The 13,329-nt window shown below is 43.8% G+C and overlaps 1 protein-coding gene across 2 annotated transcripts in view; it reads left to right on the forward strand.

Annotated features, from left to right (window-relative positions):
• LOC126412143 (probable dolichyl pyrophosphate Glc1Man9GlcNAc2 alpha-1,3-glucosyltransferase) overlaps nt 1–13,329 on the forward strand; it is an 85,282-nt gene that overhangs the window by 27,605 nt on the left and 44,348 nt on the right. For both annotated transcript variants that reach the window (XM_050081597.1, XM_050081596.1), the window contains exon 6: nt 498–631. In XM_050081597.1, the coding sequence (XP_049937554.1) occupies nt 498–631 (134 nt within the window). The remainder of the gene's footprint in view (nt 1–497; nt 632–13,329) is intronic.

Consider the following 13,329-nt stretch of genomic DNA (forward strand, 5'->3'; position numbering starts at 1 on the left):
TTTATTAGTACTGATCATTTCATTCTCATTGTTGTATTGATTCTATACGTAAAGTAATACACTGATATTATAATGGAACTTTCTGCATGAAACAATATCTAAAATAAGGGAAAGGTGGCCACTCACACCTATAGTGGATTGATGTGTGGCATATACACATAACAGAAAACAGTATTCACATTAGCTTTTGACCTCTTACTCTTTTTCTAGCCAATGTACATACATTCGCACACACATCCACGTGGATACCCAAATGCTCACACCCACTGCAGAGAGTCTGAGCAAGAGCTCAAAAGCTAGTAGCAATACCATTTTCTGTTACGTGTTTCTATGCATCACATGGCCAGTAGTTGTCTTTCCCTTATTTCATGTAGTATACCATTTATTATTTTATCAAATACAGAAGTGTATGCAAGCAAAAATTTTGTGTGTTCCTATCACCATCACCGTGTATCTTATGGAAATATTTAATACATTCTTTTAATTGCTGGTTTCAGGCAGAAAATTAGGAATGAATTTGCAACATAGCTCTGCTGTGATGACAGGTGGACTTGTGCAAGAATTTGAGCACACTATACTGCCTTCTGTCTCGCCGAAAATGACTTTCATGTTAACTCTGGTGTCTATACTGGTAAGTGGGTGTCATTTTAAAACTTTTTTTGATAAATAAGTATATTAGATTTCTGTAAATTCTGTTCTGACAAAACATGAGAGTTTGGAACTTACTACCTTAGGAATATATATTTGCTTGGTATACTGTAAATTTGCTACAGCCTAACCTTCATATAAAGTCATGAGTATTTAAATGTAAACAATTAAACAGAATAGCAGTTACTTCAGCACATTCAGTGTGGGAATTCATGTTCCTGTTGCAGCAAAATGTAAAATTTGAAAATTCTAAACCATTTCATTAATTTTTAACGAGTTTGCTTCTGTCCCTTAGAAAAATAAATGGGGTATCTAAGTTCAAGACAATATTATTTTGAGCTACCAGAGAAGAATAGTGCAAGGAGAAATGAATGTAGAGGCAAGGGCATAAGTATTTTATGAGGGTGGTTTGATAAGTCTGGTAAAAAAGCAATAAAAAAGGTTGTTTCATAAACAGTTTGCATTACTTCTCGACAGTCTCCTTTGAGGCTGCAGATTCCTTGACTTGCGCCATAGGGTGGTGGGGTTTCGGGTTCCGCTGAATAGGTCAGGAGTTCACTACACTCAGCTGGCGGCTACATGGGTAGCGGAGACTGTGTGGCGTGGACTGGGCGGTTTTTTACGTTAGAAGGCCTCGAGAAAGTACGGGGTGGGCTGCTCCATCTTGAATGATGCTGGCTCCCTTAATTACACTGTTTTTTGTAATACGGAGGACAAAAAGAGTTTCTGAAGGGACAGGAGATGATTGGTTTCAAAATTGGGTGATGAGGGTGCATGGCAAATACAGGACGTGCTTGGATCAAGGAACAGTCGAAATTGTAGTTTTAAATTGTTGTAGTTGTGCTGGGAAAGTTCCTGAGCTTCAAGCGCTAATAGAAAGCACAGAAGCTGAAATCGTTATAGGTACAGAAAGCTGGCTAAAGCCTGAAATAAGTTCTGCAGAAATTTTTACGAAGTCTCAGACAGTGTTCAGGAAAGATAGATTAGGCAGAATTGGTGGTGGAGTGTTTGTGTCTGTCAGTAGTGGTTTATCTTGTAGTGAAGTCGAAGTAGATACTCCGTGCGAATTGGTATGGGTGGAGATTATACTTAACAGCCGTACTAAGTTAATGATTGGCTCCTTCTACCAACCCCCAGACTCCGATGATATAATTGCTGAACAGTTCAGAGAAAATTTGAGTCTCGTAACAAATAAATACCCCACTCATACGGTTATAGTTGGTGGGGACTTCAACCTTCCCTCGGACTGTGCAAATGTAGACGAGATGTGGCTCAAATTCAAAGATATAGTGGCAACAGCAATTGAGAGATTCATACCTCATAAATTGGTAAGAGATGGAACTGATCCCCCATGGTACACAAAACAGGTCCGAACGCTGTTGCAGAGGCAGCGGAAAAAGCATGCAAAGTTCAGAAGAACGTGAAATCCCGAAGACTGGCTAAAATTTACAGACGCGCAAAATTTGGCACGGACTTCAATGCGAGATGGCTTTAATAGGTTCCACAACGAAACATTGTCTCAAAATTTGGTAGAAAATCCGAAGAAATTCTGGTCGTATGTAAAGTACACAACCGGCAAGACGCAGTCAATACCTTCGCTGCACAGTGCCGATGGTACTGTTACCGACGACTGTGCCGCAAAAGCGGAGTTATTGAACGCAGTTTTCCGAAATTCCTTCACCAGGGAAGACGAATGGAATATTCCAGAATTTGAAACACGAACAGCTGCTAGCATGAGTTTCTTAGAAGTAGATACCTTAGGGGTTGCGAAGCAACTGAAATCACTTGATACGGGCAAGTCTTCAGGTCCAGATTGTATACCGATTAGGTTCCTTTCAGATTATGCTGATACAATAGCTCCCTGCTTAGCAATCATATACAACCGCTCACTCACCAATGAATCTGTACCTACAGATTGGAAAATTGCGCAGGTCGCACCAGTGTTTAAGAAAGGTAGTAGGAGTAATCCATCAAACTACATACCTATATCATTGACGTCGGTTTGCAGTAGGGTTTTGGTGCATATACTGTATTCAAACATTATGAATCATCTCGAAGAGAACAATCTATTGATACGTAATCAGCATGGTTTCCGAAAACATCGTTCTTGTGCAACGCAGCTAGCTCTTTATTTGCATGAAGTAATGGCCGCTATCGACAGGGGATCTCAAGTTGATTCTGTATTTCTAGATTTCCGGAAAGCTTTTGACACCGTTCCTCACAAGCAACTTCTAATCAAGCTGCGGGCCTATGAAGCATCCTCTCAGTTGTGCGACTGGATTCGTGATTTCCTGTCAGGAAGGTCACAGTTCGAAGTAATAGACAGCAAATCGTCGAGTAAAACTGAAGTGATATCAGGTGTTCCCCAGGGAAGCGTCCAGGGACCTCTGCTGTTCCTGATCTATATCAATGACCTGGGTGACAATCTGAGCAGTTCTCTTAGGTTGTTCGCAGATGATGCTGTAATTTACCGTCTAGTAAGGTCATCCAAAGACCAGTATCAGTTGCAAAGCGATTTAGGAAAGATTGCTGTATGGTGTGGCAGGTGGCAGTTGACGCTAAATAACGAAAAGTGTGAGGTGATCCACATGAGTTCCAAAAGAAATCCGTTGGAATTCGATTACTCGATAAATAGTACAATTCTCAAGGCTGTCAATTCAACTAAGTACCTGGGTGTTAAAATTACGAACAACTTCAGTTGGAAAGACCACATAGATAATATTGTGGGGAAGGTGAGCCAAAGGTTGCGTTTCATTGGCAGGACGCTTAGAAGATGCAACAAGTCCACTAAAGAGAGAGCTTACACTACACTTGTTCATCCTCTGTTAGAATATTGCTGCGCGGTGTGGGATCCTTACCAGGTGGGATTGATGGAGGACATCGAAAGGGTGCAAAAAAGGGCAGCTCGTTTTGTATTATCACGTAATAGGGGAGAGAGTGTGGCAGATATGATACACGAGTTAGGATGGAAGTCATTAAAGCAAAGACGTTTTTCGTCGCAACGAGATTTACTTACGAAATTTCAGTCACCAACTTTCACTTCCGAATGCGAAAATATTCTGTTGAGCCCAACCTACATAGGTAGGAATGATCATCAAAATAAAATAAGGGAAATCAGAGCTCGAACAAAAAGGTTTAGGTGTTCGTTTTTCCTACGCGCTGTTCGGCAGTGGAATGGTAGAGAGATAGTATGATTGTGGTTCGATGAACCCTCTGCCAAGCACTTAAATGTGAATTGCAGAGTAATCATGTAGATGTAGATGAGGATATAAACTTGGTCGAATGACCTTCAGATTCTTCGTCCAACCGGAAAAATGGGTTCTGTCAAACTCTGGAAAATACTCATTGAATGCCACTATCGCTCATTTGATGGAACTTTCTTCCCAGCTAACCAAAGTTTCAAGTTACAGAACAGGAAGATGTCTGGTGACTATAGGGTATGAGGCACCAATTCATGCATTTTCACCATCCTTATCGCTGATGTGTGGGATGGTGGAATATCCTGGTGAAAGAGCACTTTTATGTGTGCCAGACTTGATCTTTTTTTCAGCCAACACGAGTTTCATATGATCCAACATCAAAACATAATCGAGTCCAGCTACAGTTCTGTCTTTTCCCAAGTAATCCATGAGGATTATTCCTTAAGAATCCCAAAAAACAGTGGTCATCACCTTACCAGCAATTACAAAATGGTCTTTGCCTTCTTTGATCCACTGTCACCATCCTTTGCCCATTATTTTGACTGCCATTGTGGCTGTGGTGTGTAATGATGTATCCAGGTTTCATTGACAGATACAAGTCGATACAGGAATTCTTGTTAATTGTGATTAAACATCTCCAGACATTGTGTTAAAATGTTGTGCCAGGAGCATTTTTTGTCGACTGTTAGCGATCGTGGCACCCACCTCGTACACAGCTTCTTCATAGCTGTTTGCGAGATATTATGCACTCACTCACTTAAGATGCCTACAGTCTCAACAATCTCCCGAATTTTTATTTGATGGTCTTGCATTTCCATATCATGGATTTTGTCAGTGGTTTCCTTTGTGGTGACCTCAGTTAGACTGCCAGAGCATGCTCCAGCCTCAGTACTTGTTCGACCAGGTTTAAATTCATTAATGCAAAAGTAAATGGTCTTCAATGATGGTGCAGAGTCCATGTGAACTTCATCCAATTCTGTTTTGATTTATGCAGCAGACCAATCCTTCAAATGAAAATGTTTAACACATTGGAGCCTAACGGGATGGCTATCCAGTTAATACCCGGATCCTGAGGAAATTTGCTACAATTTACAGTTTTTTATTAAATTTACTAATCCACTTACCTCTTTGGGCAGTATATCAGCTTAACCTTCCATCATTCCTGTTTATATGTTCAGCACAAATAAGTTATATAGGGATTTGTAGATATTACTCCAAAGACACTGTTTTTCAGCATTTTTATTTTTCCCCGAAGTCGACAAAATTTTCGTAAGTCATAGGGAATGTTAGCCTATTTATTTAAATTCACTTGTCAGCAGGAAATACTAAATGCTTCATTTTTAGGTAAAGTTTTTTATTATGAAATATTTTTATTCCTCATTTTTACAAATTAGAGTACTTCACTTAGGTATGAAATCTTTCAAAACACTCAGGAACACAAAGGCCTGTGTTGCATGACCTACAGTAGTATCTGGTCTCTTTCCTCACTACACTTTCCTACAACTTTCCCTTGGTCCCAACAGACCTTGCATCTTCTAGTTGGATTTGTTTTCTTTTCTGTTAGTGGCAGTTTCTCAGGAAAGTGACATTCTGTGAGTCTGTTTGCACTTGCAACTCCAGATGCTGAATATGTGTCTTTATTTAGTTGTGCTCCTCCTTTGTGAACCAATTGCTTTGCTAATGTATGCATATAATCTACTAATGCACACTTTTTGTAGTCTAGTACGTCTGACTTTACTACCTCAACACATCTACTTATGGATTTTACACTGACATGTGAAGCAGTCATCTTATGCTGTGTCGACAACATGTGTACATCACGTTTGTCTTTCCATTTCAAGCAGAAAAGGTGTCCTTTGTGACGAAATGTCATTTCTCCTTTCTTTAGTTTTTGATTTATTAGGTCTCTAGGCAAACTTATCCTGTTCTTCATCACAGTTCTAACTCCCAGTGTATTTCTTTCCCATAGTTCTTCAAGGAATGCAGGACTTGTATAAAATCTGTCCCTGTATACCACATGTCCTTTTCCCAAGTAAGAGGAACACAGCCTCAGCAGCAGGGATTTGTCAGTATTGTCAATATTTCCTTTTCCTCCAATATAAACTTCAGCATTGCACATGTAACCTGTTTGAGCATCACTTACAACATACAGTTTTATCCCATATTTCTCTGGTTTATCTTTCATATAAACAGGGAATCCAATTCTTCTTCAAAGGGGACATATTGCTTCATCCACAGTCAGAAAAAGGACTTCTGTGCATCTTTCTGTGAAAAAGTCCCAAAAAGTTCTTATTTTATACAGAAGGTCATGGCCTGATTCTTATTGAGGTGTCTATAGTGCATTATTGTTCACATGCGGCATCCTGAATATGGCAAAAAATGCTTCGTGACATTAGCTGAGAAGCAAATGATGAAGCAAGCACACGGTCTTCAGACCAATAATCCCTAAGTTTAGGTTTCTTTACAACACACACACACACACAAACACACACACACACACACACACACACACATGCACAAAACGATTGCAAAAAATTGAGATACTTCACGTATCCTCACTGCTCTCCATTTCTTCCATAAAGATTGTGGTTTGATACTGTTCTGATGGCGAAGTTCAGAAATAGTATCAGTAGCATATGTATTTGTCTCCAACTCTACTTTTAGAAACATGATGTGATCAAAAAATTGCAACAAACAGTCTAGTTCGGTTGATAATGTATCAACAGGAATCTGAATTCCACTCACTTCTTCAAACAGAGGTAATTCAGGGGGTGCGTCAAAATGACACCATTCATTATGAAGGGCGGGCTGTTGAACTGAATGACAAACCTGACTAATAAAAACTTGTGCATTAGCTTCTTCATACTTGCTGCCATCGTTTGTATCAGCAGCACAGGTTTCGCTCTCCAGCTCACGTGAGTAATTGTCGTCTTCTGAAAAATGGCTGATGTTGTCCGAAAGATCATTAAGTTCTGAGCCATTGTTCAAGGGTTCTTCAGTCTCTAACTTTGGTAAACACTATCTGTTAGCCATTTTCACTATTTATGTGTTTTTACACACAGGAAGGATGCACACAATAGCACAACACCGCAGCCGACATAGAACAAAACAACCTTCAACAATATTCTGAGCGTGCGTGCATTTCAAGTAACGCTGGTACTACTCACGAGAGACTGGCACGCACTAGCCATCAACAATGCACTTACGACAAAACTTCCTGGCAGATTAAAACTGTGTGCTGGACCGAGACTCGAACTCGGGACCTTTGCCTTTCGCGGGCAAGTGCTCTACCACTTAGAAACGTAAAACATGCATTTAAATTACAAATAAATAAGTCAGAATTGAAGAACATATGACATAGGTCTGTCGGATTTTATGGTAAAAACATAGTGAATGTATCTAGTATGTCCGTCGACTCCAATATGTTAATGACAGCATGAAACTCGGTGTTCTCCATTTTCAGTCTGATGTCTGCGAACAATGAATTGTACACTGAACATTGTTGAAATTCTTTACAGAGTCATTGGAATAAACTAACTTACCAACCATGAAGGCATGATAAAAATTTTCCATTCTTTCATGGAATTGAAGAACATATGACATAGGTCTGTCGGATTTTGTGGTAAAAACATAGTGAATGTATCTAGTATGTCCATCGACTCCAATATGTTAATGACAGCATGAAACTCGGTGTTCTCCATTTTCAGTCTGATGTCTGCGAACAATGATTGCTTGGCATGCTGTAACTTTATTAAACCCTATCTTTATATAAAGTCATGAATATTTAAATATAAACAGAGAAGCATTTTTTTCACTTCAGTAGATTGTATATGGGAATTCATATACCCTATAAAACAAAATGTAGGAATTTAAATTTCTCAACCATTTGTACAGTTTTTAACAAGTTTGATTCTATCCTGTAGGAAAATAAATGCAACATGTAAGTTCAAGACAATACCATTTTGAGCTACCAGTAAAGAACAATTCAGGGAAGTAATGGATGTTCAAGACAATACCATTTTGAGCTACCAGTAAAGAACAATTCAGGGAAGTAATGGATGTGGAAGCAAGGGCAGAAGTAATTGTAAAATCAGAATGAAGACAACAGCTGAGGAACAAAGCAGTTTTGGAACACTTGTCAGAAGAAAAGTTCGTATACAACACACAACACGTGATAAAGTGCTGAAACAAAATTACGTAACATTTCTCCAAGTGAGAACTATGTAAACAGTGCCTCTTTACGAATGTTTATGATATCAGATTCAAGGGCAGCAGCGAATGTAAAAATTAGTCTCATTAAATTAAAAAAGCAACTTTACTATTGAATAATAGAAAACAACAACCAAAGTAAAGGCCCTTTGCTCATAAGTACATGTGTGCATTTCTTTGCATGTAGGCAAAATCATAATTTGCTGCCATTTAACATTCAGTTCCATATTGCTCCATCCCATGCATTGTTACATGCGTGGCTGCTCCTTGATATGCTTTCCTTAAGCTGGTCAGAACTTTGCTGCTCAGACCTGACGCATTTTTCATTGGTAGTGTGTGGGGAGGGTTCCTGAAGTGATACATTAAAAGTTTCACCATCTCCCATCCCCTTCCCTCCCCCCTCCCCTTCCCTCCTCCCAAGGGTGCTCTTGGTTCTTTCATGAGTTCATACATGGTGCCCACAGGACCCGGAGCTATTGCAGCCCCTTCCCTCCCTGGCTGCATTTCTTTCCCTGTGGCCCTCCCTCACCATCCCTTCCCCACTTCTCCCTTCTGCCTCTCTCGTGGTCTTCTTACTTATGTCGACCAGGCTATATACCTAGTTTCCTGTATTCCTTGTGGTTTTGTTCCTCTTGCCTTTCTTCTTTCATCCTTCCTTTTTGACATTTTTGGTCCCTCTTTTGTGTTTGAGCTCCACTTCTAAATTTTCTATCTGTAGTGCAAGCCATTTAGGGAAGAACTTCCTCCCTAGCTTCTGCAGCATGGTTTCCTCTCCTCCCTTCCTCCCCCTCTTTCTGCCGTAGTCTCCATCTGACCCGTTAGGTCACCAGCAGGTGTAGCCAGTCCACGTGGTGGTGCTGTTATGAACCCATATGGCTGAGACCCGTGACAACACAGGGATTACACTTCTAATACCTGAGCTGTTACCTTCTTGTGTATGTCTGGGAGTGGTTGCTTGTCATTCCAGAGCATAGGAACTCTTGGCAATGGCTGCCATGCCAGATGGCCCTTCATGTGGCTGGGTGGTGCCCATTGGGAACTGTGCCTGATTGAAGTGGGTTTAGGGAGAGCCCTTGATCAGAGTGAGTGGTATCAGGGCAGGTGCTTTTCACATGAAGCATATCAAGTTCCAAAAAATCTGGCCTTTCTCCTACAGCCATCTCTTTGAGTAGTAACAGATTGTTGAAGCCTGCTTCTTATGACCCTTTCTTTCTCTGGATACACTCTGGGAAGAGGGCCAAGTTCACCGGCTTGGCATGAAACCCTTTCCACATTATTTAATCTGTATTAAGACTGACAGGGACACATTCACCACAAAAAAAGCCATTCTTTTTTTTTGTGGGAAATATCAAAGACAAGTTTTTAGAAGTAGAGTGTCTAAGTAATATATGGTTGAGCTCCATGTTGATCAAAACTTATTTTTTTTATCCAATCTGCAGCTCTTTGTGCTTGTTATCATCTTGGCAACATCCCAGTGTACATTACACCTCATCAGTCTCTGAACATGATCCAAGGAGTCATTTTTCATAGGGACCTCATCCTTCAAACTGATGAGAAACTCCAGGCCAATCTGGAATGACTGGGCATTCATTTTGTTCAGCACATGCAGAAAGGTCGTAAGAACAATCACACTGATACAGCCCCCCAGGGGGTCCACAACTCTTTTGTGGACACGTGCGTAGCGAGCACGGGACCCCGAGCTAATGTGGCCCTCCTTCCTTTCCGGGCTGCATACCTTCCCTTCCCTTTCCGCATCCCTCCCCGTCCCCCATCTTCGCCCCCCCCCCCCCCCCCTCACCTCTGGCTATTTCCTTCCCTTTCTCCCCCTCTGGGAGTATGGTTTGTGCCTACGTCCGGAGACGGACGCTCGAAACTTTTCCAACTTACTTGCCTTCTACACTTACAAGTCCTCGTCCTTCCTCTGTCCTTCTCTTTTCCTTCCCTCTTCTCCTTGCCCTTTTCTCCGCTACGGCGTTTGAGACCCCCTCTTCTTTCCTTTCCCTTTCTCTTCTTTCCTCCCTGTGCGTGTCTGAAGGCCGACCCACGCACTTCCATGCGTAGCCGGTGACGGGGTAACGCGTAATTCCCCGCCCCGGGTAGACAGGTAGGACACGTACGTACCCCCTGGTAACGGCCAGGCCCAGGGAGGGGTGATTACCCGAGCTGATACCTTCCGAAAGTGCCGATTGGTCCCTCCGTCCGTTTGTCGGGAGGTGTGACCTGAGGTGTGAACAATCACCTAAGGCGGGTGTGCCCTCGGTGAGGGCCCCCACAAGGGAGGAGCGCGCCATCGGAGACGCCGGTAATCATGGGGGATTCTTCCGCAATGGTTTCCTCACCTTCCACTATGTCTGCTCACAAACGTAAGTTCACTGAGTCTCAGCCACAGACTGTTCTTCCATCGTTGCCACAGTTCCTTGTTGTTTCTCGGTCTGACGAAGGTCACGACTTTTCCACGGTCAACCCTTTCATTATACAGAAAGGTGTCGACGCAATTGCGGGTCCTGTAAAGTCTTGTTCCAGATTACGGAACGGCACCCTGTTGTTAGAAACACACAGTGCCCTCCAGGCTCAAAAATTGCTGCGTACTTCTCTGCTCCACACCTTCCCTGTCCGGGCGGAACCGCACCGTACCTTAAATTCCTCGCGTGGAGTCGTTTATACGCGCTCCCTCGATGGATTGTCTGACGAAGAAATTCAGCATTACCTGTCTGACCAGGGCGTCACAGCTGTTCATCGGGTTATGAAAAGGGTTGATTCGAACATCATTCCAACCCGCACTGTCTTCTTGACATTTGACAAAGTTCAACTCCCATCAAAAATCAAAGCAGGCTATGAGATAATTTCCGTTCGCCCTTATGTCCCAAACCCTACGCGTTGCTATCGATGTCAGCGGTTCAATCATACCAGCCAGTCCTGTTCCAATCCGGCCAAATGTGTTACTTGTGGCAAGGATGCCCATGAGGGTGCTTGTCCACCTCCATCCCCTCGCTGCATCAACTGTATGGGTGACCACGCTGCCTCCTCTCGAGATTGCCCCGTTTTTAAGGATGAAAAGCTCATCCAGGAAATAAGAGTGAAGGAAAAGGTGTCGACCTTTGCTGCTCGAAAGTTACTCGCCAGTCGACAGCCCACCGTGCCTCAGAAAGGTAAATACAGCGCTGTCCTTGCTTCTCCTCGACCAACAAAGGAGGCGGCCACGCAGACTTGCGACTTCACCTTTAGTACCACGGTCGTCAGATCGGCCAGCGCAAAGATCGCCCGTTCAACCTCACCCCTTTCGCCTGCCCACTCTATGGCTCACCCTTCATCGGGTTCTGTTAAATCTCGAGCCCAAAAGTCAGACGCCAAGTCTTCGAAAAAAGAGCATTCTCGTGAAGAGTTTTTACGTACCGCAACTTCACAACCATCGGTTCCTCCTTCATCTAAACATCATACTTCTAAGAAGGCTACGAAGAAACACAGTTCCTCTCCTTCTCCGCCAAGGCGTGTCCCATCTACAGCACCACCTGGCGGAAATCGCCCTCGGCCATCTTCTGTGTCGCCGAGGCGCACTGCTGGTGGCCGGTCAACTGGCCGATCGTTGGTGGCAGGAGCTGCTCCTGACCAACCTATGGATCAGGATCTTCTGCCTTCGACTGAATGCCATTCCATGCTGTCGGTCGCAAGCTCTGAGCAGTCGTTGAGTTGACAGCACCCTTGGTCACGTTCCTCCATTTTCTGTTCACCCTATGTCCATTATCCACTGGAATATCCGCGGCATTCGCGCCAATTGGGAGGAATTGTCGATCCTTTTACGATCCTACTCGCCGGTCATCTTCTGTCTTCAGGAAACAAAGCTGCGTCCCCATGACCGCTTTGTTCTCCCTCATTTTCAGTCCGTCCGATATGACCTCCCCTCTGTTGAAGGCACTCCAGCCCATGGAGGACTCATGATTCTGCTCCATGATACTCTCCATTATCACCCAATCCCCTTAAACACTTCCTTCCAAGCTGTCGCCGTCCGTCTTTCCCTTTCTGGATACACGTTCTCTCTTTGTACGGTATACATTCCATCGTCTACACCAATGGCACGAGCTGATCTCCTTCATCTTCTTGATCAGCTTCCACCCCCCTATTTGCTGGTTGGGGACTTCAATGCCCACCACCCGCTTTGGGGATCTCCACATCCTTGTCCACGTGGCTCACTATTGCTAGACGTCTTCCACCAAGCGGATCTAGTCTGCCTCAACACTGGGGTCCCCACATTTTTGTCTGCCTCCACGGCAAATTTATCTCATTTGGACCTTGCGGTCGGTACTGTTCCGCTAGCTCGGCGCTTCGAATGGTTCGCCCTTGATGATACACACTCGAGTGACCACTTTCCATGTGTTCTTCGACTGCAGCCTCAACTGCCATATATGCGCTCGCGTCGCTGGAAGTTTGCCCAAGCCGATTGGACACTTTTTTCGTCTCTAGCGACATTCGATGACCGTCGCTTTCCCAGCGTCGACGACGAGGTCACACATTTTACCGACGTTATTCTCACAGCTGCGGAACGTTCAATACCACGCACCTCCGAATTGCCCCGGCGCCCTCCAGTTCCTTGGTGGAACGAGGCATGCCGTGACGCAATACGTGAGCGGCGACGTGCTCTTCGCATTTTCCGTCACCATCCAACTTTGGCCAACTGTATCCGATATAAGCAGCTCCGTGCGCGATGCCGTCGCGTCATCCGCGATAGCAAGAAGGCAAGCTGGAAATACTTTATTAGCTCATTTAACACCTTCACTCCCTCCTCGGAAGTTTGGAGTCGGCTTCGACGGTTCTCAGGCGCGCCTAGTTTCTCCCCGGTCTCTGGGCTCACTGTCGCGCATGATACCTTAGTGGACCCCATCGCAATTTCTAACTCATTGGGTCAGCACTTTGCTGAGATTTCGAGCTCTTCAAATTACCCGCCAGCGTTTCTCCCGAAGAAACGTGCAGCGGAAGTGCGACATCTTGCTTTCTCCTCTCACAATCGCGAAAGCTACAATACTGTTTTCTCCATGCGCGAACTCCAACATGCACTCTCTTCTTCTCGCTCCTCCGCCCCAGGACCGGATGGTATCCATGTCCAAATGTTGCTGCATTTATCAACCCATAGCCTGCGTTACCTCCTTCGCCTTTATAATCGAATTTGGACCGACAGTACCTTTCCCAGGCGATGGCGGGAAGCTATTGTCGTTCCCGTTCCGAAACCTGGAAAGGACAAACATCTCCCCTCTAGCTATCGCCCCATTTCTCTCATGAG

The sequence above is a fragment of the Schistocerca serialis genome, chromosome 7, assembly GCF_023864345.2.
Source record: "Schistocerca serialis cubense isolate TAMUIC-IGC-003099 chromosome 7, iqSchSeri2.2, whole genome shotgun sequence".
NCBI classification, from domain to species: domain Eukaryota; kingdom Metazoa; phylum Arthropoda; class Insecta; order Orthoptera; family Acrididae; genus Schistocerca; species Schistocerca serialis.